The sequence below is a fragment of the Mauremys reevesii genome, linkage group 7, assembly GCF_016161935.1.
Source record: "Mauremys reevesii isolate NIE-2019 linkage group 7, ASM1616193v1, whole genome shotgun sequence".
In the NCBI taxonomy this organism is placed as follows: domain Eukaryota; kingdom Metazoa; phylum Chordata; order Testudines; family Geoemydidae; genus Mauremys; species Mauremys reevesii.
The window spans coordinates 69942087-69965054 of NC_052629.1; the positions used below are offsets into that span (position 1 = coordinate 69942087).

The 22968-nt window shown below is 51.4% G+C and overlaps 1 protein-coding gene across 7 annotated transcripts in view; it reads left to right on the plus strand.

Annotated features, from left to right (window-relative positions):
• The window catches only part of GBF1 (golgi brefeldin A resistant guanine nucleotide exchange factor 1), a 170888-nt gene extending 150775 nt beyond the window's left edge, over nucleotides 1-20113 (plus strand). For 5 of the 7 annotated variants that reach the window (XM_039547186.1, XM_039547187.1, XM_039547189.1 and 2 more), the window contains 17 exons: nucleotides 3171-3347; nucleotides 3845-3909; nucleotides 4013-4136; nucleotides 4780-4851; nucleotides 5600-5694; nucleotides 6374-6527; nucleotides 7531-7753; nucleotides 10181-10344; nucleotides 10842-11088; nucleotides 11638-11837; nucleotides 14726-14876; nucleotides 15658-15788; nucleotides 16214-16315; nucleotides 16998-17111; nucleotides 17345-17522; nucleotides 17800-17916; nucleotides 18503-20113. In XM_039547186.1, the coding sequence (XP_039403120.1) occupies nucleotides 3171-3347; nucleotides 3845-3909; nucleotides 4013-4136; nucleotides 4780-4851; nucleotides 5600-5694; nucleotides 6374-6527; nucleotides 7531-7753; nucleotides 10181-10344; nucleotides 10842-11088; nucleotides 11638-11837; nucleotides 14726-14876; nucleotides 15658-15788; nucleotides 16214-16315; nucleotides 16998-17111; nucleotides 17345-17522; nucleotides 17800-17916; nucleotides 18503-18786 (2598 nt within the window). In that variant the 3' untranslated portion in view covers nucleotides 18787-20113. The remainder of the gene's footprint in view (nucleotides 1-3170; nucleotides 3348-3844; nucleotides 3910-4012; nucleotides 4137-4779; nucleotides 4852-5599; nucleotides 5695-6373; nucleotides 6528-7530; nucleotides 7754-10180; nucleotides 10345-10841; nucleotides 11089-11637; nucleotides 11838-14725; nucleotides 14877-15657; nucleotides 15789-16213; nucleotides 16316-16997; nucleotides 17112-17344; nucleotides 17523-17799; nucleotides 17917-18502) is intronic. The other 2 variants (XM_039547188.1, XM_039547192.1) reach the window with 1 other exon arrangement.
• The last annotated feature ends 2855 nt before the right edge of the window (nucleotides 20114-22968 follow it).

Consider the following 22968-nt stretch of genomic DNA (forward strand, 5'->3'; position numbering starts at 1 on the left):
TCTCTGCGGGAGTCTTTCCCTGAGGTGGAGAAAAGCTCAGGCAGCAGGAAGACAGCGGGACACTACACTGCTAAAAATAGCAATGTAGACAGACAAGACATTGCTTGGGCTTGTAGAGAGCCATGTGAGGTACCTGTCATAAGGTTCTGGTGTGTCTATACTCGCCTAAGCAGAGTCTCACTGTCTGCATTGGTGTTTATACCTGTGCTGGAGTGGTGTATATACTCCACCCTGCTGTAAAGCATGTGCAGTTTAGACATATGATTAGGAAATAATAGAGCAGGAATTTGAAGATGTTCCTAGAGTACGTGTGTGTACACACACACTCTCTCTCTCTCTCTCTCTCTCTCTATTGTCTGATGTTACAGAAACGTGGTCGGATAAATGAGTCTGGGTTGCTGGAGGATTTTCTTTTTTTTCTTCTTCTTCTTCAAGAAACAGAGGGAAGGAGAAGAAGGGTGCAAGCATTGCGTTGTGTGTTTGGGGGCACTTGCATTGTGGCATGGCAACAATTAAACCCTACCAGTTTGGTTATAAAGAGAGGCAGATAAAATCAGATTAGTGGGTGTTCTAGATTCCATCCTTTTCTACAGATCAGGACTATAAAGATGAAACACTTGATAGTCCTGATCTGGAGTGCTTGGAGAGTGCCAGTAGATAATGCAAGCAGGAGAGTGTATGCCATCAAACTGTTGAACTGTGTAAATCTGCTGATCCCAACCTTTTAGAGCACTGTACCAAACTACTAGACTAAGCCCTGCAAGGCTTCAACAATTGCTTGCTGCATCCCATTCAAATGTGAGACTGGAATTTGGCGCGCTGCAACCTGAGTTCTGTTGCAGTTTAGCAAGTGTATCTTTTGGTGGGAGATGTAAAATCAAGGACTTCTAGTCCTGAAAAATGCCACTAGCTCTTCCACAAGAAATAGGGTCTTATCCTTAGCTGTATTCCAGTTGTACTAATTACATTCTGCAGCCCTAAATTTCCATACAGCCTGGGGACCACAGATATTTGAGAGGTAATATAGTGGAGGGGAAGGCAGTGTTTCAAGGGGTTGAGAAGATGACTAAGAGCAACAGTGAAAAAGTAAGGAGAGACTATTTTAGTTTAGGTTAGCTGTTAGCCACTTCCCTAGGCAAACATTTTATTGATCAGGTATCTTTTCTGAGGCACTGCAATTGCAAGATGTTGCCATATTGGAGATCAGTTGTGAGAGAGGAGATGGAAGAGGTCTCTGCAAGGAATCAGCTGGTTGTAAGCAAGATCACCTTGCTCTCCAGTGGATTCAGTAGTCTCATTCTTTTTGCCTTTCTCTGCAGTTAGACACTCACCCACTGGGTGTTCTGGAGTTGCTGTCTGTTGGGATGAGTTGGATGTGGCTGGTCAGTGCACAGAGGAAGCCAAGGGATATTGAATTTCATATTTTGATGTGAGAGCTCACTGATGTTTGTTCCTATGGTTCTGTCATAATAACATGGGGGCTAGCACTGGAAATGGAACAAAGGCAGCTGAAACTTTCCTGCCAAGCTTGCCGCATAGAGCCCACTCATGCAATACAGCTCTTGTCACTAGCACTGACAGCAGTCCCTGCCAAAGCAAGTAGTTTTGCAGTTGGACCTCTGTCAGAGGCAATGGGATAACAGAATGGGACACATGTTTTCTGGGCTTCAAGTATGAGATCTGAAGAGCCACACTTCTGACTGGTCCAATCTTTCTCACCCCTTTTCAATTAGCCTTGGGAGTAGAGTAGAGTTATTGGCTTTTCTGTTCCTTACTTACACGGACTATTTCTTGGCATAGTGATCCTCCTCTTGAGAGGTTGGTGGGCTCCCCGAAAACATTGGACATAGTAGTTCTGACCCTTATTCATATGGTTGCTATATTGCTTTACTGAGCGACTCAGTTTTGCAGCATGTGGTCAGTTTGATGGAATGGCATAACACACTTTGTGTTGGTAAGCTGTGGGTCTGTTGGACAGGTTGCCTTTATGAAGGGACTGTGATCTAGTAATTAGCACAGGGGACTTCAGATCAGGACTCATGGTTCTGTTCCCAGCCCTGCCATTGACTGGGTGGGAATAACTGTGCCCTTAAGCAAGTCACTTATATACTCATGTTACTTAGGGTTTGTCTAGACTTAAAATGCTGCAGCAGTGCCTCTGTAGAGCATCAGTGCAGGTACTACCTATGCTGCTGGGAAAGGTTCTCCCATCAGCATAGATACTCCACCTCCCTGAGAAGTAGCTGGGTCTACAGGAGAATTCTCCCACCGACCTAGTGCTGTCTACACTGTGGGTTAGATTGGTTTAACTGTCATTCAGGGAGGTGGATTTTTCACTCTCCTAATGATGTCAAGTATCAGAGGGGTAGCCGTGTTAGTCTGGTTCTGTAGAAGCAGCAAAGAATCCTGTGGCACCTTATAGACTAACAGACGTTTTGCAGCATGAGCTTTCGTGGGTGAATACCCACTTCTTTGGATGTAAGCAGTGGCCACTGCTTGCATCCGAAGAAGTGGGTATTCACCCACGAAAGCTCATGCTGCAAAACGTCTGTTAGTCTATAAGGTGCCACAGGATTCTTTGCTGCTTCTCCTAATGATGTAATTATACCAACCTAATTTCCTGATGTAGACCAGGGTGGTGAGGAAAACTGAGGTACAGAGAAGTTAATTTCTGCCTCTCAGGGGAGTTGTGATGCTGAATGAAGTATTAGTAAAGAGCGTTGTGATCCTGGAATGAGTTACTGTAGTGCAAAGTCTTAAGTCAAGTCTACCCTAGGAAATTAGGTTAGTATAACTTTGTTGCTCAGGGATGTGAAAAATCCACACATCGTTAAATCAATCTAACCCAGAATTCTCCCGTTGACCTAGCTACCGCCTCTCAGGTAGGTGGAGTACCTATGCCAACGGGAAAACCCCTCCTGTCAGCATAGTAGTGTTGTCACTGAAGTGCTACAAAGGCGCATCTGTCTTCCCTCGATGTTTCAGCAAGGGTCAGAGAAGCCAGCTGATCCCAGCCTTCCCCAAAATTGAGTGCTAGCTGTAGTTTACCCATAGCCTTTCTTAGAAATATCATCTGTCCCATAGCAGGGTCCACGATGCACTGTCCTGGGTTGTGTTGAAAGGGAAATGTGTCTTGCTGACAGACCGCCACCCACTCTTCTCTCTTGCAGTCTATCGAGAATCTGCCCAGTGTTTTTGGAAGTAATCCCAAGGCCCACATCGCAGCAAAGACCGTGTTTCACTTGGCACATCGCCATGGCGACATTCTGCGGGAGGGCTGGAAAAACATCATGGAAGCCATGCTGCAGCTTTTCCGAGCAGAGCTGCTGCCCAAGGCCATGGTGGAGGTAATGACAACCAGCTCCTGGCTAATTCAAGACAGGGCAAGTGAGGAGCCCAGCTTTGCAGAGCCCCAGTTCAAAGGGGAGGAGAGCCCACTTGGAAAGACATGGCTTTAGCAGTGCATATATAGAGCAAGACAGCCCTTGAAAGGTTAGCACAGTAGTGACCTGTGGGCTCCTGCTTCTCAAATTGGCAGATTGTTTTTTTTTTTAACTGAATTTGATGAATTCCAACTGTGATATCTGCTAAAATAAATGACAAGACATGTCTGTATGGGGAAATACAATAGTGTGAGGACTGCAACAAGGCCCGATTCTGTGGTATTGCCTGTGGGGTTGCAGGTTTGGTTACAGTGTCTGTATGTAGGGGCCGAGGTGTTTGCTGTGTATAGATCAGATAGTGTAGACTTTCAGGAATGGGAAGGTAGAGTGGAAAATTGATTAGGGGATGTGAAGAAGACGGAGCTGAAAGAGGTGAACATGCACTCTGGTCTGACTTCCAGGTTGAAGACTTTGTGGATCCCAATGGCAAGATCTCTCTGCAGCGGGAAGAGACCCCATCTAACCGGTGAGTGGCACAGGGAGATGTAGCCCAGCGAGTCCCTCGTGGGTGCTAGGGAACATGCATGGTTTCTTGTTGTGTGGTTGATGTATGTGTGTTCTGTTTGCAGCGGTGAATCCACAGTGCTGAGCTTTGTTAGCTGGCTCACACTCAGTGGTACAGAACAATCTGGCATGAGGGGGCCATCTACAGAGAACCAGGAGGCAAAGCGAATGGCTCTGGAGTGCATAAAGGTAATGCACAGGACTGAAAAGAATCTGGCGCAGAGTGCAATGCATTGAGCACAGTGTGTATGAGAGGACAGATCTTTACAGATAATGGGAAGTGGGGCTGTAACTCTTAAGTACCCGCTTCCTGTGGAGGAGTGTTGACCATTTAGATGGAGCCAGGATCCCAGAGGACTTGAAAACTTCAGGGACCTAACAGACCCTGAAGAATACCTGCATATTCAAAGCTGTAGGGAGCTGTAGTGTACTCCGTACAGGTCTAACAACGCTCGCCCATGGGGAGCCACGTTCCATAAGTCCATAAAAATGCAGGTGCTTTCCCACAGGGAGCTGAGATGTGCCCTCTAGTTTAGAGTCCCATAACTAAGCACAAGCTGAGAATAGATTTGTAACAAATACAGATTTTCCTTGATGTGACAGTCAGAAGGTGACTTGTTCTCTCCCCTAAAATCTGCCCAGTGGAGGCCAGGTTCTTTAGGAGGAACGGCTTCTAGAGATGCGTATTGGTTGGACGGGGACTGAGTTACTAGAAATGGGCTTGAAATGGGCCTCTCCAATCTATTGTGTGTGTGCAGACCTGCATGAGCTGCGTTTCTTCAGGTTGTGTCCCTGCTCACAGCACTCTCCCTTTCCCTTCTCTTCTTTGCAGCAATGTGACCCCGAGAAGCTGATCACTGAAAGCAAGTTCCTCCAGCTGGAGTCCCTCCAGGAGCTCATGAAGGTGAGAGGCATCGCAGGCAGGTTGTAGAGCTGGAGGATAGTGGTCAGGAGCGTACGCTGTAATTACAGCCATGTATCACATACTGCAGTGGAATATTTCCCTGGCAGGTCCTTCTACAGAAGACTTATCTAGGAGTACTTTAAGAACAGCACTCAGTTCAGCTTTTGGCTCAAGGTTTCTCACTGTCTCTGGGATGGGAAATTAGGTCCAGGACTTCCTTAAGAGCAGAGCCAGGTGTTAATTTGTTGTATAGCTTCTTAAAGGATCACTGTGGGACTCATGCAAGTTCTCAAGCCTCTGCTAGCTGTGCCTAGGAGCCCTGGGGCCTTCCCTTTTGCCCTCCCTTGGCAAGCTGCATGCCTGAATGCCTGGTACACCTCTACCCCGATATAACGCGACCCGATATAACACAAATTTGGATATAACGCGGTAAAGCAGTGCTCTGGTGGGGGGCACCGCGCACTCCAGAGGATCAAAGCAAGTTTGATATAATGTGGTTTCACCTATAACGTGATAAGATTTTTTTTGGCTCCCAAGGACAGTGTTATATCGAGGTAGAGGTGTAGTTGAACATTAGTTAGCGCATCAGAAAAAGAATCTGGCGGCTCTGCTCTGCCAAGTGGCTGATCCAGTTGCAGAAGCTGCGAAGTGCTGTGTGACTGGGGGAATGCACAAGCTGGTCCCTCTGGGAGGGTTTCTACTGCATGTAGAGGTGATGATGGGTACTGATGATCTTTGGCTCTTTCAGGCTTTGATCTCCGTGACTCCTGATGAGGAGACATATGATGAGGAAGACGCTGCCTTCTGCTTGGAGATGCTGCTGAGGATCGTGCTGGAGAATAGGTGATTCTTTGAGCTGTATACCAATACCTTCTTTCAAACGCAGTCTCCAGAACTGCTCCAGCAGTGACTAGCTGATATGTAGGTCCAGGGGCTCAGTTCCTTATGGGCTTGGTTTGCCAGCTGTACCTGTAAACAAAGGGGCCATCCCCTGTGAATCTCTGCTTACTACAGGGAGACCTAGAGGACATGGAAACTAAAATGGTATCTGCCCCAGCTAGGTATGGGGAGGTTGGGGAGACCTGACTCCTAGAGTAGCGGTGGCGGGATAATGTAGCCACAGTGCCAAGTCTTATGATCAAGAATTACCCTTCCCCCACATCGCCTTGATGGTGAGGTGGGTGGCCTGTTGCAAAGATCTCCTGCTAAATATGGGAGGGCTGGCCGGTGGGGCTGGTGGAGCCCCCATGCGTCTGGCACACTTGAGGTGAGGAAGGGGTTTGCAAAATGAGCAAAGGGGCCAGGAGGTTCCAAGGAAGCTGAGTTTAGGGTGCCCTCCCTCACCTGGTGGCTTGTGAATAATGAAGCAATGAGCTCCCATAGATGTGCTGTTGGTAACTCTTCTGGAGCATCCGGTTGAAGCAGTGAGATACCAGGCCTGCGAGGTCTCTGAGAGCAGCCGCTCAGCCCTGCTGTTCATCTCCCTTCACCCTGCCCTTTCTCCTGTTGCTGTGTTGGCTAGGGATCGTGTGGGATGTGTCTGGCAGGCAGTACGAGACCACCTCTATCACCTGTGTGTCCATGCTCTGGAGTTCTGCTTCCTGGTGGAAAGAGCGGTGGTAGGGCTGCTCAGGCTGGCCATTCGGCTCCTGCGCCGGGAGGAGATCAGTGCCCAGGTAAAGGGGGTGGTGGAGGTCGGTGCACTGGGTTTTGTGTCTACACTCACCAGCCCATGAGGAATCTGTTGCCGCTGTTAGTCATCCTAGCATGGCATCACCTGTTCACTTGTCTTGGGATTTGGTGCCCTGCTGCCGACTTCAGGGCACTTTGGAAGCTGTTTGAATTGCTAAGAATGGGAGAGTTACAGCTAAAAGGCAAAAGCCATGGAGTCTGGTCTGATGGGTTCAGAGCAATGAAGATGAGGAAGAAGAATTCCCCTACGAGGGCCCTTAGCAAGAGAGAGACCCATCCCCCAAAGGCATCTGAACATGCCCTTTGTCATGGAGAAGGAGGGTAGGTGGACCTGGTCTGGGAGAGGGGAATCTCATAGCCAAAGGGACCACGTCTGCTTAAAGCCTAGTCAGTTAAAAGTAGTGTCAGGTCTTGGCAGATTCACACCCTGTGGGGCACTTGCATCTGAGAGCACATTTGACAAGTGAACAGACTGAACTGCAGACGGATGGTTTTCTCCATCCTTTCAGTTCTAGGGGTTGAAGGTGGTGTGTGGAACAGTGGTGATTAAAATGCTTTCACCCAAGTTTGTGTGTGAAGCTTATGTGCCTGAAGGGACACCCTTCCAATCCCCTGGGCTTGTAGCCACTCTGTACTAACACACTGCCTGGGTGATGGGGAGTTTTATACTCTTTACACACCACATTGAATGGCCTTGTCCCTGCTTGTGCTGCTTTGCTGACCTCCTGCTACAGCGGGTTCCAGCTCACAGAAATTGTCTGCTGCCAACCACCAGGGACTAAGGGGCCTGGCCTAAGCACACTGTATGTGACTACTGCACAGCAGCGAGAAGGGGGCTCGGTTAATCTCACAGTGCTTTGCAGTGCACGCAACTCTGCTGAGAAGCTGCAGCCTTTAGCTCTAAGTAACTGGGAGAGGAGGACTGGTAAGAAATGGGACTGGATGTAGCGCTAGCCGTGAGCACTCACTGCCACCTTCCCTGGCCAGGTTCTCCTCTCACTCCGTATCCTGCTAATGATGAAGCCCAGCGTGCTGTCCAGAGTTAGCCACCAGGTTGCCTATGGCCTCCACGAGCTCCTGAAGACCAATGCTGCCAACATCCACTCCGGGGATGACTGGTACACACTCTTCACCCTCCTGGAGTGTATCGGGTCAGGGGTGAAACCGCCCCCAGCCCTGCAGGTTACAGCAAGGGCAGATAACGACACAGGTAAGACAGAGGGCTGCTGCTAGGAAATCTGATGCCTGCTTGCCAGATAAGCAGCTGCTTCCCCGGGCTTTTCAATTAGCAAAGGGGACTGCAGGAAAACAAAGCTGATATTAAACTACATTAGCAAGATTAAAAGCCAGCACCTGCTGTTCACTCCTACTCATGATTTGTCCCTTTCTCTGCTCTGCCATCTCCTCCTGGAGCAGTAGCCCGTGCACCAGAGGGAACAATGGAAGGGAAGCTGAGATTGCACAGCTGCTGCGAGAGACTGCTGTGTTCCGAGAAAGGGAGGGGGGTCTTGTCCTGGGCAGTACAGATTAATCCCCCTCTTCGGGGGTGTAATATAAACTGAGCTATTGTCCACATCTTACTAGATGCTCTTACAGGGGGAGACAGCAAGGAAGTGAAGAGACTGGCTCATCTATGGCTGTTTTAAGAGCAGTGTGCTGGGAAACTGCAATCAAACATTTGTGATTCTGAATCCATTTGGGCATAGATAGGGCACTGGCCACTCATACAAAACCTGCTCACCAGTCCCCCACTGTCTCACCTTGATACTTACCAATCACGTGAGAGCAATCCAGTTGAGAGCGTGGGCAAATCCAATCCAACTCCCTCTCTCCCCCTGCACATGGCAAAATGATTGATGATGTGCCTTCTCATTGTCAGAGGCTACAATGCAGGGCCTCCTTCCTCTCCCCAGCTCTTACTTGCGAGGTCCTGGGGCATTATGCCTGCTGGTTTGGCAAGTCCTGCTGCCATAGACTCCTAGCTGGAGACAGGGCTGGTGGGCCTTTCATCTTGGCTTCTCCAGGGCCCAGCCCAGGATTGTTTGCTACAGTCTCTTCTAGCACTGCTATCTGTTGGTGGCACAAGCACACAACAAGACCCAGTGGCAATGTTACAGACCATAAGCTCTTCTGCCATGAGTCTTGGCCCTGAATGTCCGAATGCATTTTGTGGTACAAGCTCTACCTCCCTCCCTGCTGGCTAGATTGTAGCAAATGTGGGATGCTGGAGAACACCCAGCAGTTGCCCATAAATAAGTGATTCCATTGGCTTCAGTGCTGCCCCCAGCAAGGATTGCTTAGCTGGGAATGTGTGATATCAAACTGAATGCCAGGTGGAGAGAAGGCAGCCCCTATGACACAGCACGCTAAAGTACACTGCTGGCTACTGGAGAGCATGAGATTAGTGCAGAGGTGGGGCTGGGTGAATGACCCCGAGGCCCTGTCTGGTGCATGAAATTCTCCAACACATTGGCTGTGCTGCCCTGTCCCACCATAGCAACTGCAGTAATTCTCCTCAAACTTCCCTTTTCCATGTGATGTTTCTGATCTGTCGCCCTGGAGTAGAGCGCTGCTGAGGAGCCTGGAATGAAAGCACTTCCATGAGTGCAAATGGGGCTCAGCGGTTCAGGCCATGTTTTTGGTTGGATCTGCATGTATCGCCTGTTCAGTATGGCTATGCAGCAGGCAGTATGGGTGCGGGGGGCACGTGCGTGCGTGTGTGTGAGAGAGAGATTTTGCAAATGCAATTCCGGAGGCCAGTTTTGGGAACCCCCGGCTGGGCTCCATCTTTATCTGTCCAGTCTTCAGCGTTGGACTTTCTCCCCTTCTAGGTTCCCAGCCATGTTAGCCAGCTGGAGCATGGGGAATCCTGTGGGAGTTCCCAGCATAAATCACATGTTCCCTCAGAAGGGATAAACTGTTACAAAGATCTGGTCTTTCTCTCTCTCCCCTGAGGGTGCTGCTCTGATGGCTGCTCTCATGGGGGGAAAAGCAAGAGGAGATGAGGCCTGGCCAGGTTCTCCTCTAACTTGTTTTTTTTTTTTTTTTTTTTTTTATTGGTTGGTTTGACTCTGAACTGGGGTTGAAAAAAAAAAAAAAAACAGACATCTCTCTCTGATCACAAAAAAAAGGCCAGGGCCGGCTGGGGGCCAGGTAGGGCCCAGGGCCAGACATAGGACATAGGCTCAGGGGGGGCTGTGGGAAATGGAAAATGAGCAGAGACAGCAGAACCAAGAAAAGGGGAAACAAAGAAAGTAAGTAGTAACTGAGAGGGGGGAGGGGGCGGGCCCCCTCCCCCCCAATCTGACACACACACCCCCCCCCAGCCAGAGGAGAGAGGAGGAAAAAAAAAAAAAAAAAAAAAAAAAAATAAAGCAACACACCCCTCCTCCCTCACCCCACCCGGGGGGGGGGGGGGGGGGGGGACACGTGGAACCAGACGCTGCAGCCCAGCTTGCCACACACACAGGGATGGAGATGGCGGTGCGCGGCTCTGGGAAGAGGGGCCGGGCTCAGTCCTCTAGGATGATGGGTTCACTGGTGCTGGCAGGGTGGGCTGGGGGATGGAGCAGCCTCTTTTGGCTTGTATCCTCTGGAGCTCTGGCTTTGGCTCACTTCTATGCATTTCTTCTTGAAGGTGCGCAGTCTGACAGTGAGATCTCCTTGTCCTACCACCCAAGTGATGTCAGCCTGGACCGTGGCTACACCTCTGATTCTGAGGTGTATGCTGATCACAGCAAGCAAGGCAAGATGCATCGCTCCGTGACTGACGTGGATGTTGTGAACAGCGGCTGGCTGGTGGTGAGTGAGGCGAGGGCTGCCTGAGGCTAAGGCTCAATCCCCTGTAGCAGCAGAGTGTACAGAAGTGAGACAGCTGTAAGCACCACAGCTGGACACGTATCCACTGGAGTCAGGGTGCAGCTGTCATTGAGCTCCCTGCCCTACAGATCCCATCCTCCTCAATGTGCATCTAGCTCACGCATGCCCTGTAGTGAGTGGGTGCAGTTCTCTGACAGCTCTGGGTGGAGGGTGGGGTGGGGTCTGAAGGGAGTGGGACTGGAGAACAGAGCAAGGGGGGTGAGGGGAGGAAAGGGGGATGAGAGGCAAAGGTGGAGAGGGGGTGAACGGGAGGAGACAAGTGTGGAAAGGAGGGGAGATGGGTCCTGCCAGCAGCAGTACCTCCTGTTGGCGATAGAGAAAAGGGCCTGCCTCTGGCCTTGGGGATGGGCTGACGCATGTGTGCTGTGCTGTGCACACCGGGCTGCATCCTCTCACACTGCTGTTGCCCCGAATTGCAGGTTGGCAAGGACGATATTGACAGCCCCAAACCCACAGCTGGGCTCAGCAGGCAGGGTCCGTCTCCTCTTGTGAACCAGTATAGCCTGACTGTGGGTCTGGACCTGGGCCCACACGACACCAAATCTCTCATGAAGTGCGTGGAGTCCCTGTCCTTCATTGTGCGAGATGCTGCTCATGTCACTCCAGAGAACTTCGAGCTCTGCGTCAAAACCATCCGCATCTTTGTAGAGGCGAGTTTGAATGGAGGTGAGGTGGGGCTTGGTTAGGGTGCGTCCAGCAACAGCACATAGAGGAGCAAGGGACAAGCAGAGCGCACCCCCAGAGGAGAGCCAACCGGCTGTGGGATTTTCTCAGAGGTGGGGGTGGAGGCCGGGGGAGGCCTTGTCACTTTGGTCTTTTAAAGCTTGGCTGGCTGCAGCAGGCAGATCACCCAATGGGGGTCAGTCCGGCCATGGGCGCTGGAGTAGTGAGCTAGTGCTGACCTCATTCCATAGCTCCTTCCTGTCCCTCATTCCTGCCAGTGAGGGGAACCATGTGACTGCAATGTGGAGAAAGAGGAGCAGCATCAGCCAGGTGGTGCTGCTTCCCGGGGCTTGGTTCCAACAGGCTCTGAGGGCTTGGTTCCAACAGGCTCTGAGGATTCACAGACCTTGGGTGGCACTCGGCACCTCATGAGGTTGGGCCCTTTGCTTCAGATGGTTGTTAGCATGTAGATTGAGAGGGGCTTGCAGGCCAGTCTGCATTAGGATCCCAGTGTGTATGATGGAGTATGTTATGGCCCCTGGTGCTCCCTAGGGTACAAGTCCCAGGAGAAGCGGGCGAAGAGCCATAAGTATGACGGTAAATCCAACCGGTTCAAGAAGAAGCCAAAAGAGAACTCGCTGAGGCGCTCGCGGGCCTCGAGCCAGCACCAGAGCCACTCCCACAGCGACGAGGACGATGACGAGAGTGTTCCGGCCAGCTACCACACTGTGTCTTTACAGGTTAGTCAGGACGTAAGTATAGCCAGGATTTCCTCCTTTCCTTTCCCATCTGGGGGCCCCGCTGCCCACCCTATCAGTGCTCAATTAGGGGGCAGGCATGTGTCTGGTCGTAGTGTTAAGGGGAGTGTAGGAGATGCCTATGTGATGAGGGGAGACAGGCAGATGTGGGGGTGGGGAGGTTTAATGAAGAGGGGTGAAGGCTGTGTCTGGAGCTGTGGGGGTCACTGAAGAATGTGACTGGGATGGGGGGGATTTTGTGATGAGATAGTGAGGGACGTCTGTGATAGAGGAATGAAGGATGTGTGAGCCCTGGGGTGTGTCTGAGGTGGAGTTAGGTGTCATGCTGTAGAGTTCAGTAACTGAATCATTAGTCCCTGAGCAATAGCCTTGTTACAGGCTTTACGCAGAAAAGATCAGACTGTACCTGGTCAGCATGACTGCAATTGTCTCCCTCTCTCTATTCTTTCCCATGCGACCCACTAGTCCTTCCCCTGATCCTCCCTCCTTCTCCCGGAGGAGTGCTTCTTCCTCTCATCCCTTAAAGACAGGCTCATCTCTGCCAGTGTGTCTGTCCCCCTCTCTTGCATGACCCAGACGTGCTCTGTGTATGGTGGGGGGCATAGGGGGAGGTGACACTGCGCACTGGTGTGGGCGAATCTGGGTGAGGAGTGGAAGTCTTTAGCCCTGGTTTAGGGGAAGGCAGGGCATAGCATTGCTTTGGGCACTCGAGTCCTGCAAGTTGCAAGGGCGCCAATTAGGGAGGGCGGGAGTGTCTTGCCCCACCCTGAGTTCCCTACAGGAGGTGGGTTCCCAGGCAGACCTCTCAGCTTCACAGAATTAGTGTGGAATGTGAGTTCTGCAGAGGAGAGGTGCTTCTTGCAGCTTGTGCCCTTGGGGCAGGGAGTCCGTGTTTTGTTTACAAACAGAGGCAGGGTGATTAAGATAAGAAAGGTTGGTGATTAAATTAAGGATCTGGAAGTCTTTAGATGAACCTGTAAAACAGGAATCCCTGGGGGGTGTTGAAGAGAGAAAGCAGAGGACTCAGAAGAAATACAGCCAAGCCCTCTGAGCCAAGTTTACATTCAGAAAAGATCAGAGAAGGTAGCGTGTTAGTCTGTATCCACAAAAATAACGAGGAGTCTAGTGGCACTGTAAGATTAACAGATTTATTTGGGCATAAGCTTTCATGGGTAAAAAAGAAATGGGTTTTTACCCACAAAGCTTTTGCCCAACTAAATCTGCTAGTCTTTAAAGTGCCACCAGATTCCCCGTTTTTATTCAGAAAAGAGGGAGATGTGAGGGGGTATGTAAAAAGGAGGAGCCAAAACCCAGGGAAGGGATAGCAGATAGAGTGGGAACTTCTCTATATCTGTGGTACTTATGTGGCCCCATCACCGCAGTATGACTGCCTCACATCACAGCCCCTCGGTAAGATACAGCAGTGCTGTTATCCCTATCGTACAGATGGGGCACTGAGGGACACACTAGGGTGACCAGATGTCCCAATTTTATAGGGACCGTCCCAATATTTGGGGCTTTGTCTTGTATAGGTGCCTATTACCCTCCACCCCTTGTTCCAATTTTTCAAACTTGCTGTCTAGTCACTCTAGGACACAGACAAAAGGCCAGATTTTCAAAGGCACCTAGTGGGGAAAATGTAGTCCCTGAGCCAGTGCATATATGATGTGTAACTCTGGATAAGATGGCTCAGATATTTAAGTATGAAGTGTACAGTTATTGACCACACATGTAATCTATGTTCACTGTGATGTTAATATCTCTGAGTGGAGGCACTGAGGGCAATAGTTTTACTTGATTAATGTCTAGGAGATTTGACCCTCCAACTTTCTTTCAAGAGGAAGAGCTGCCCAGAACTCCAGTGCTGTTTGTTTTTCTTCCCTGCCTGCATTGGCCCTGAGATACCTCAGAAGTCTCGGTTCTTTTCTCAGCTTTAAAATGTGGAATTTTCTTGGTGTTTGGTTTTAAATATTCTCCCGTGAAAACTGCAACTCAAGCACTGTCGTGTTTGTGTTTAAGACCCTTCTGGAAAGTAACTAGCCTCTAAAGAGAAGGCAGTGTTGCCAACTCTCATGATTTTGTCATGAGTCTCATAATGATTATTGTTTTCCTTAAAGCCCCAGCTCCTGGAGTCAAGTGTATACGTGATGATTTCATTCTTAAAGAGAAGTGAAGTTTCTAGCCCTCGTGGGTGTGGAGAAAGCTTCAAAATGTGACCCCAGTGCACTGACTGTAAAGGCTCAAAAAGCAGAATATAAATAAAAAACACCAAATGTATTATTTATTCATAATCTCATTATTTTTAAAGCCAATCTCATGATTTTTGGTGAGCCTGATTCATTAACTTTTGGGGTTGGCAATACTATGAAAGTGGCTTGACAGTGTCAGTTTCACTCCTGTTTAAAGTCAGTTTCTAGTCTATTATTTGTAGTGGGGTAACACCCCTAAAGCCCCAGGCAGTATAAACTCATGGGGTCTGGCCCTAGTAGGATGTTTCCAAAAGTTAAATGATCTGTTCCAAGCTTGATGAACTGCAAAAACGTGATAGAAAGTAATCTGGATTTTTCTACAGTTGTTTCAATTGTTGTATTCAAGAATTAGTACCAAATAAAATTTTAAACCAAACCAGTGTCCATTAAGTGAATTGACACAAGATATCAGAACATGTTAGTATTAGAGCTGAGTGGGTATAATATTTATTTAATTTTCTTTCTTTATATATTATCTGACAGGAGCACTGTATCTAAGATGTTATCTGGGAAAAAAAACACCGAGTTTTCAGATGCCCAAGTAGCCTCTGAAATCATGGTTAAAGTTTTTCCCTGCCCCCCCATCCCTCGGCATCCCTGGCGTGTTGTTTACTTGGATGCTTTTAATTGCAGTTGCTGGACCTCATGCACACCCTCCACACACGAGCTGCCACCATCTACAGCTCCTGGGCAGAGGAGCAGCGCCACCTGGAGGCTGCAGGGAAGAAAATCGAAGCAGACTCTCAAACACTGTGGTCCAACTGCTGGTGCCCCTTGCTGCAGGGTAAAGTCTCTTCCTTCCCCCTCTTTCCCCCCCCCCCCCCCCCCGTTTTCATGTGCTGATGGGGTGGAGATTTCCAGTGTCAGGGTGGGGGCTGGTACACAGGGCCGAGCCCTGCAGAGGTGGGAAGGAGGAGAGTTCAGCTAGGGCTGCTCCTCGTGTCCTCTCCAGCTGGAAAAGGACACTGGACAGCAGCTGTATGACAAGTGATGTCCAGGCCCAGCTTGAGAAGAAATCAGTGCGTTTGCTCCTGTTCCTTGGCTGTTTTGACATGGCTGTTGCTACCAGTAACCTCCCACTGGCTAACGTCCTGTTTCACCCAGGCCAGGGGCCTGGCAGCTGAGATGAGCTTGCAGGGCAGCATGGGAAAGGGCCGCAGTGACTAAGTGAGCAGCAGCACTTCTGTTCTGAACGGTCGGGGCTGAGCATCATCCAGCACCACGGGGCTGGAGAGAGACGTGACTTAGTGCTCCGAGCAGGGCAGTGAGCCGAGTCCAACCTGGCATCGCTGCCACTGGCTCACTTTGGACTTGTCGCTTCACCATTCTAGGCCTCAGGTTCCCCATCTGTGACCTCGGTGCTGGATAGCCTCTCTCCGGGGGGTGAAGAAGGGTCAGCATATGCCCTTCCCTAGCACTTCTCACCCAAGGCTCCAGATTGCACAGCAAAGTGTTGCTCTGCATTAGAATGAGCTTTTACACTCGCCCACGGGGTGGCAGAGGAGGATGTGACACCACCCTATGTTTGATGCGGAAATGAGATTCTGACTCTCACCCGTGTGCAGGTATCGCCTGGCTGTGCTGTGATGCCCGGCGCCAGGTGCGGATGCAGGCGCTCACCTACCTGCAGCGGGCTCTCCTTGTGCATGACCTTCAGGCGCTGGATGCTCTGGAGTGGGAGTCCTGCTTCAATAAGGTAACCTCCCAGCTGGGCTGTGCACTTGAGCAGGGGAGCGCTGCCTCTGGGAACTGTAGCTGGAGTTGGCTGGCTTCCTATTGGCTTTAGCAATGCTGTATGGGGGAGTCAAGGAGCAAGTCGTCCAGGGGCTGAGGGCACTGGCTTCCCATGCCCTGTGGCTAGCATGGGAGTGCAGCTGTTCCAGGCAGCTGCCCACTCACAGTGAGGGATTGGGCTCCCTCTGAAAACCCCTTTGTCCAGACTCCCAGCCGAACCTCTTTGAGGTGTGAAAGCAGCCCTGTCCTTCTCATATCCTGAGCTGCCTCTGCGCTTGCTGGCCTGGGTGAGAGTCCCCAGAATGCCATGAGCCAGCCACTCCGGCCAGGTTAGCAACCGCCTCTGCCGTGGTGATCCCCAGCATGTTCATGTCATTGATCCACTAGGTGCTGTTCCCTCTGCTGACCAAACTGCTGGAGAACGTCAGTCCAGCTGACGTTGGTGGGATGGAGGAGACGAGAATGAGAGCCTCGACACTGCTCTCCAAGGCAAGGATGCGCCTCGTTCCGTTTGTGCGTGCGGAGCTCTGTGGCAGACAGCTCGGCGACTCTCTGCTTGGGGTCTAGCTAAAAAGTTGTGCTTGGATTTTGCCCAACTCTGCTGTTGTGGGCGTGGGCTTGAAGGTTGACTGCCAGTGTGTGATCTGGCCAGGCATTAGCCCTGGGCAATGGGCACCTCCCTGAGCTGCACAGGCTGTACTTAATGCTGCTGTGCAGTGCCTGCTTTCCAGGAGGGTGTCCTGCTGCCAGGCTGCAGCATGTCCCCCTCATCCCAGCATTCAGAAACATTCCTGTTCACAGAGGATGGAGACAGGCACCTTAACACTCCGCTCTCCTCCAGAGCGATCAGCGATCAGTGATAACACCCTGGATCAGCTTTTGGCCCGTGGCCCAGCGGAAGTGGGTCCCAAAGGCATGGAAGTGTGGGGGTCAGAGCTGAGCAGCAGCATATGCTGGAGATCTAAAGGAGGGGAGATCAGGTCCTGGACACTGCCTCCGGAGCCCTCAGAGCCCTGTGGCTGGATTCCTGCCTATCCCTCTCCTGAACCTGCCAGAAAAAGGAAGGGCTCTGGGATGGAGGGTTTGGTCCCAGAGCTGAGGGTCGCAGCCCTGTGGCTTGGTGCTGCCTCTTAACTCGTGTCCCTTACTGTGGTGGTGGTTGCTACTCTAGGTGTTCCTGCAGCATCTCTCCCCGCTGCTCTCCTTGACAACGTTCGCTGCTCTGTGGCTGACGATCCTGGACTTCATGGACAAGTACATGCATGCAGGCTCCAGCGACTTACTGGTATGGCACTGAGTGGGTGCTACAATGCTTCCCCTGTTCTCTGGGCTTCATGGTGCCTTCTCTTCCCGCTCTTACTCCTGGCTCCCTCCTCTCCCCGCCCCTGCTCTGAAACCCTCCTGGTCCCATCTCCCCCTGTGGTCTCGTGCTCCAAGACCCTCCGTCAGCTGTTCTGTGCCTCCATTTCTCTGTCCCTGAGTTGCCCCAGCTCTGTTCTAAAGAGTGTCTCTTTGCAGCCAGAGGCCATCCCAGAGTCTCTGAAGAACATGCTGCTTGTGATGGATACAGCTGGAATATTCCATAGTGCCGATTCACGCACAGGGTACTCGGACCTCTGGGAGATCACCTGGGAGCGGATAGATTGCTTCCTGCCCAGACTGCGTGATGAGCTCTTCAAACAGACAGTCATCCAGGGTACGCAGGGCTGGGGAATTGCCATCACGGCCAGGCCCTTGTAGACCAGATCTTTGCTTCCTGGGGGGAGGGGGGAGAGCCTTCCTCCAGTGCCAGGATGTTGGTGAGCCCAAAAGCCTGGGATGGAGGGAATGCCTTTTGCATTTGTTGGTGAGCCCGTAGGCTTGGGGTGGTGGGGCTTGTGAGTAGGGCACTGTGGTGAGAGGCTGGATGGTGGGGTTGGGGGGAGTATGGCTCATGGGGGGCTGCAGGCTCACTGCTTGTTTTATGTATCTAGAACCCGTCCCCAGTGTGCCAGCAGAGCCACATCCTCAGAAACCAGTGGCCCCTGCCCTGCCTGCTTCTGCTGCCCACCCAGCACCCTCGGAGAAGACCTCTGAGCTGGGTGCCAGTGGTGAGTCTCCTGTGGGCTCAAGCACTTGTCCCTCCCCAGCAACATTGTCCAGCTGGGCTTGGGTTCAATGGAGCCACTTTCAGCCTGAATCAGATGGGTCTGCAGGGGCTGGGTCTCCTGAGCAGGCTCTGAGCTGTGGAGTGGGCTTCAGTTTTCAATTGGACAAACCTAGGCCTCCATCCCTCTGCGGTTGTAGTGATGGGGGAGTGCTCGCAAGCTGCCTGGCTTGTGTCTTTGCTCAGGCTGTCCGACTGGGACTGGAGAGGGTGGCTCGGGGGAAGGCACCACGATCCCTGCTCGGCTTGGGTAGAGGCTGGCCCCAGGGGAAGGCCCCATGATCCCTGCTTGGCTCAGGGAGGCTGGCCTTGGCAAGCCCCGCTATCCCCGCTTGGCTTGGGGGTAGGCTGGCCCATGGGCGGCCGTGTGATCCCCGCTCAGGGGAGGGTGGTGCGAGGAAGGCCCTACGATCCCCAATGGGCGTGGGTGGGAGGCCGGCATGGGGGCAGGCTCCGTGATCCCTGCTTGCCTCAGGGTTAGTCGGGAGAGGGTTTAATACAAAGGATTGTTCTCTCCATTCCTTCCACAGACTCTGAGAGAGCCCCAGGCCCCGGCCCAGCCATCAGAGGCACCTCTGGCTCCCCTCTGTCTGCGGTGGCATCGGTGAAGATGAGCCCCGTCACAGATGTACCTCCTCATATGGCACAGTCACCACTGATCCTGCAGCCTCTCGCTTCCCCCCTGCAGGTCGGAGTGCCGCCTATGACTCTGCCAATCATTCTCAACCCTGCCCTGATTGAGGCCACTTCCCCTGTTCCCCTCCTGGCCACTGCACGGCCCACCGATCCCATGACAACCTCTGAAGTCAACTAGAGTGAGGGGGCTCAAGGACGGCTTGCTGAGGAAGTGCTGCAGGTGGAGGACACCGGCTTGATCCTCCCTGGTAGTTGCCACGTTTGCTGTAGAGGACGGTAGCTTGAGCAGAAGGGCAGCAGGGTGCTTGGCAGGGCAGCTGCTAAAATCTCCCTGGAGCGTGTCGGCCTCTGCTCCCTTCTCATGGCTACTGCTCTGGAGTCACTGGCTCCCTTCCTTGGAGGGGGAGCTCAGTGCCACTGAGCGCCTCCTTGCCTTTGCAATCTCAGGGGCCAGGCAGCCACCTTTACCTAGCAGCCTGTGACCAAGCCACTGCTGTTAGCAGGTGAAGAGGGACGCTCCGTGCTGTGGGAGCAGAGAGGCCTGGGTTCCTGGGACCCCTCTGATCATTCAGTCCAGCTGGTTCATCCTCCATGTCCACTGTTCTCGGCACTAGTTCTTGTTGCAGGCCCTGGGCATCCCCATGCAGCAGGAGTTTGGCTTTCGTTCCTCTCCCCAGAAACATACAGCCCCCTCAGCGTGGCTCTGAGCTTGCTGGCCGTGGTGTGCAGGCTGCGCTCTCCTGGCTCCGGACTGCAGCGTATCACCAAGTTCCCTCAGCCCAGTGGCGAGAGGGCATGAGTGGGCACCCTTGGTGAGACCAACTCTACCCCCTCCCTCTGGGTCTGAATGAGACACGCTGAGGCCTTTCTGGGAGGAGGGAGAGAATCCAACCATTGTTAGCTATTGGGTGGACTAGATGGAAGCCAGCAGCTGAAAGCAGCCCCAGCAATGCCTCTCCCACAGCAGCTCTTGGGGAGCAACTCCCCATGAAATAAACAGCATCCTCCTGCCTAGATACTACACTGGCCCCTTCCTATTTCCAGCCGCAGGTGCTCTCTTCTCCAGCCATCGGGCCTGCATGCTCCTTAGCTTGAGAGAGGAGCTGGCTGCTGCCTGTCAAGTCCCACCGTGGGTGTTGGGGTGCTCAGCTTCCCTCCTTCCCTGCCCCCAAAGCTCCAGCAGCTCAGCAAAGCCCTGGCAGCATTGCACTTTGCTTCTCCCCTACGCTGTGGATGCCGGTACCTTCTCTGCCATCCCTTCCCGAAGCGGAGCCAGCCAGCTGGAATGTACCATATCTCAGTTCTTCCTGTTTTCTGAACTAGTTTTATAAATTCTCCGGGCTGATTGCAGAAATCCCACTGGAAACGGGGAGCGACTCAGAGCCGGCGTGTTCTGTACTCAGAGGAAACCCAGAGCTGCAGGGGATAGACAATGTACATAAGGAATAAATGGCTGGGACTCCAATGAACTTTTTACAGAGTAATAAATGTCCTGTAAATGAACACTCTGACTTGGTGGCTCCTTCCTTTTCTCTCAAGTCAGTGGCATTGATATCTGGGCTTTGGGAAGAGCAAGGGTGTTGCCCCCTGTGCCAGGCTGGCTGGGCCCAGCATGTAGCAGGCTATGTCCCTGTGCAGTGGGACACCCCCAATGAGAATGGAGCCTTTAGAAGGTTGCTGCCAAGTTGGCTTGCAGCAGAGAGGCTGCAGGGGAGAATGGCAGCAAAGAGTTGAGAAGAAATGGCTCTGAACTGAGCAGGGTGGGGCTGTCAGAGCTCTTGTGGACACAGAAATGCTTTAGTTTTGCCATAAAACTCCTCCTGGCCTCTTGCTAGTATGCAGCTGTTCACAGCCCGTGCTGAGGTAGTGAACCGGTGCCAGTGATGCCAGCCCTGCGATGTCTCCGCACAAAGCCTGGCTGCTCTGACTGCAGCCATCCCCTACCCCAGAGGACAGCCCAGCACTGCTCAGAGAGAGGTCCTGGCTTCATGTCCCCTGGCTTGGAATCTGCTGGGGCATAAAAGAGTGTGGCTTCCTGTGGGGTCCTAGAGCTTCCATGTGTCCAGAAGGACATGTGTGTTTCCCTGTAGGTTTCTGCCCCTTTATGGATCTTCTCCTAAGTGCTGCAGTGTGCTGAGACCTGTGCAGGACACAGCCCCAGTTCCTGCCCCAAGGCTCTTGGAATCTAAAAGATGGACATAGATCAGGTAAGAGCACCTCCCGAAGAGAGTGCTTAAAACAGTGTGCTGGGTTGACTTTAATTGGAGGGTGAAGGCCTAAATGCCTAGTCATGGGAGACATTGCCTTGGTAGCCCTTGTGGGCCTCCTGGCATGGTACCAGGAAGGGAGCCTTGTGCACTGTGATTGGAAGGGCCAATTACCAAATCCTTCTACTGCTGCTTTTATGGCAGGCCTAAAAATCCATCCTTCCCTCTCCCATCCCTCCTACTAAAACTCTGGGCCATTCCTCAGTCACCATTGCTGCTGCCAGCTCGTCCTCTCCCCTCCAGTGCCGCCACAATCATCTTCCCTTCCCATCACTGACTTTTGTTACGCTCTTATTTGCATCCCTTCACTGATTCCCCAACACCTTCCATATCAAGTTCCAGCTGCTGGTCTCCTGGCTGCCCCTCTGTTCTCATGTCCTTTCCCCAAACTCCTCTTTATAATGTGTCCAATGTAGATTGCTTGAAGTTTACAATCTTACAGCATCTTGGCTTCACTATATCTACCCTGTGTTCATTTCACAATGTGAATGCTGGCCAGACAGTGGCATTGCTACATTTTCCCAGCTACTTCATAACTATTTTGTATGAACACTGCATATTAAACAGGGTAATGCAAACCTGCTTCCTGCTCTGAGTAGCTCTGCATCTTAATTCAGACAATTAAGGAACCAGACAATATTGATGCAAGACCGTTTCACTTCTCCTGTGATCGCAACATGGAAATTCTGAGTAGCTTTTATTGTTTAAAGTGTAATTGTTCTACACAAAACAGTTTGATTAAACAGAACTGCAAACTGCGATAGACTCAATCAACCAACAACTTCCTTTGCTTACGAGAGTTTCACCATCCACACTCCCCATACAAAAAATTTCATGTGGAAAATCATTCGCTGCAACTGGGTCTTTTTGGTCTAAACTCTCTGGGAGGTTAAGGATCTGTTGAAAAGGAATCAGCAGACACAGTGACATCATTGCATCAACTAGCCTGTGCTTATGTGCTAACTTAACTGTAAAAATAAATAGATGGCACATGTGAGACTGACACTATCATGGACAAACTATTCAGTTAAACCTTATTGAATGAGGTGTAATACCTTTGGGGTCCATTTTATTAACAATGTAATTGAGTACATGCTGTTAAGGAGGAGGAGCAGGTTGCTAATGTAATTCCTCTGGTTATTAACCCTTTGAAGCTGGAGAGGTTCGCATATACTAGTTCAAACTGCATTCTCCAGGGACCAGCAGACAAAGAATGGCGTTTCTGATAAATAGCCTGGTTTTAAACAGGTTCAGTCGTCTTCCTGATCCAACAGACAGGGCCCCTGGTCCACAGAGGGTCCTAGTCCTTAGGGAAGGGTTGGCAGGTCTGGGCCTAGACCCATAAAACTGGGTGCTTGTTCTGTGATGAACTTGAAACCACAAGGAAACCCAGGACTGCTCCTGCCAGAGCCCATGTTAGGGTTGGGATGATCTCTGGTTATTAGCACGTGTTTTCTCTGAAGTGTTCCTACCCTAAGAATAAATAGGCTTCCATTAAGAGAGCTGTGTGGCAACTGGAACTGTGGGCAGTCACTGCTAAGTGTCTCTGAAGAGAAAGCAAGCAGGACTGCTGGGGCAGCCTGTCTCTGCTGGGAATAACAGTGAAGGCAGGGAACTGTTCAGCCTGGAGATCCCTTGGTCAGAAGGGTGGGGGATGTGTCTCCATGCAAGAGAGGTGACAGCCAGGGGAGCTGGGAGCCTAGCGTGGGTGCCTTTGCTGAACCATAGAGGTTGCCCTGAACTGCGACAGCACATACATACTCTAGTCACACATACACAGTAGTGCTAACTACTGCCACTGAGGAGAGGGTGAGTACAGTACAACAATAGGAGCAAACTGTCAGCGTCTATTTTCAGCTAGGATTGGGCTTTTATTTTTCTTCTTTGCATATGTTTGACAAAGTGTTGCTAAAAAGGTCACTAAAAATCACACTTGGAATTTTTTTATCTACTGTTGTTCCATGTAACAATTAAGATGCCTGTAATGGAAGCAACATGAAAGAAAAGTTTGTTTTATCTGTAGATTGACAGCACAGCATATAGGCAGTGTTACTGCTTCACTTGTCTGCATGGGCCTTTCGAACTGCACCAGG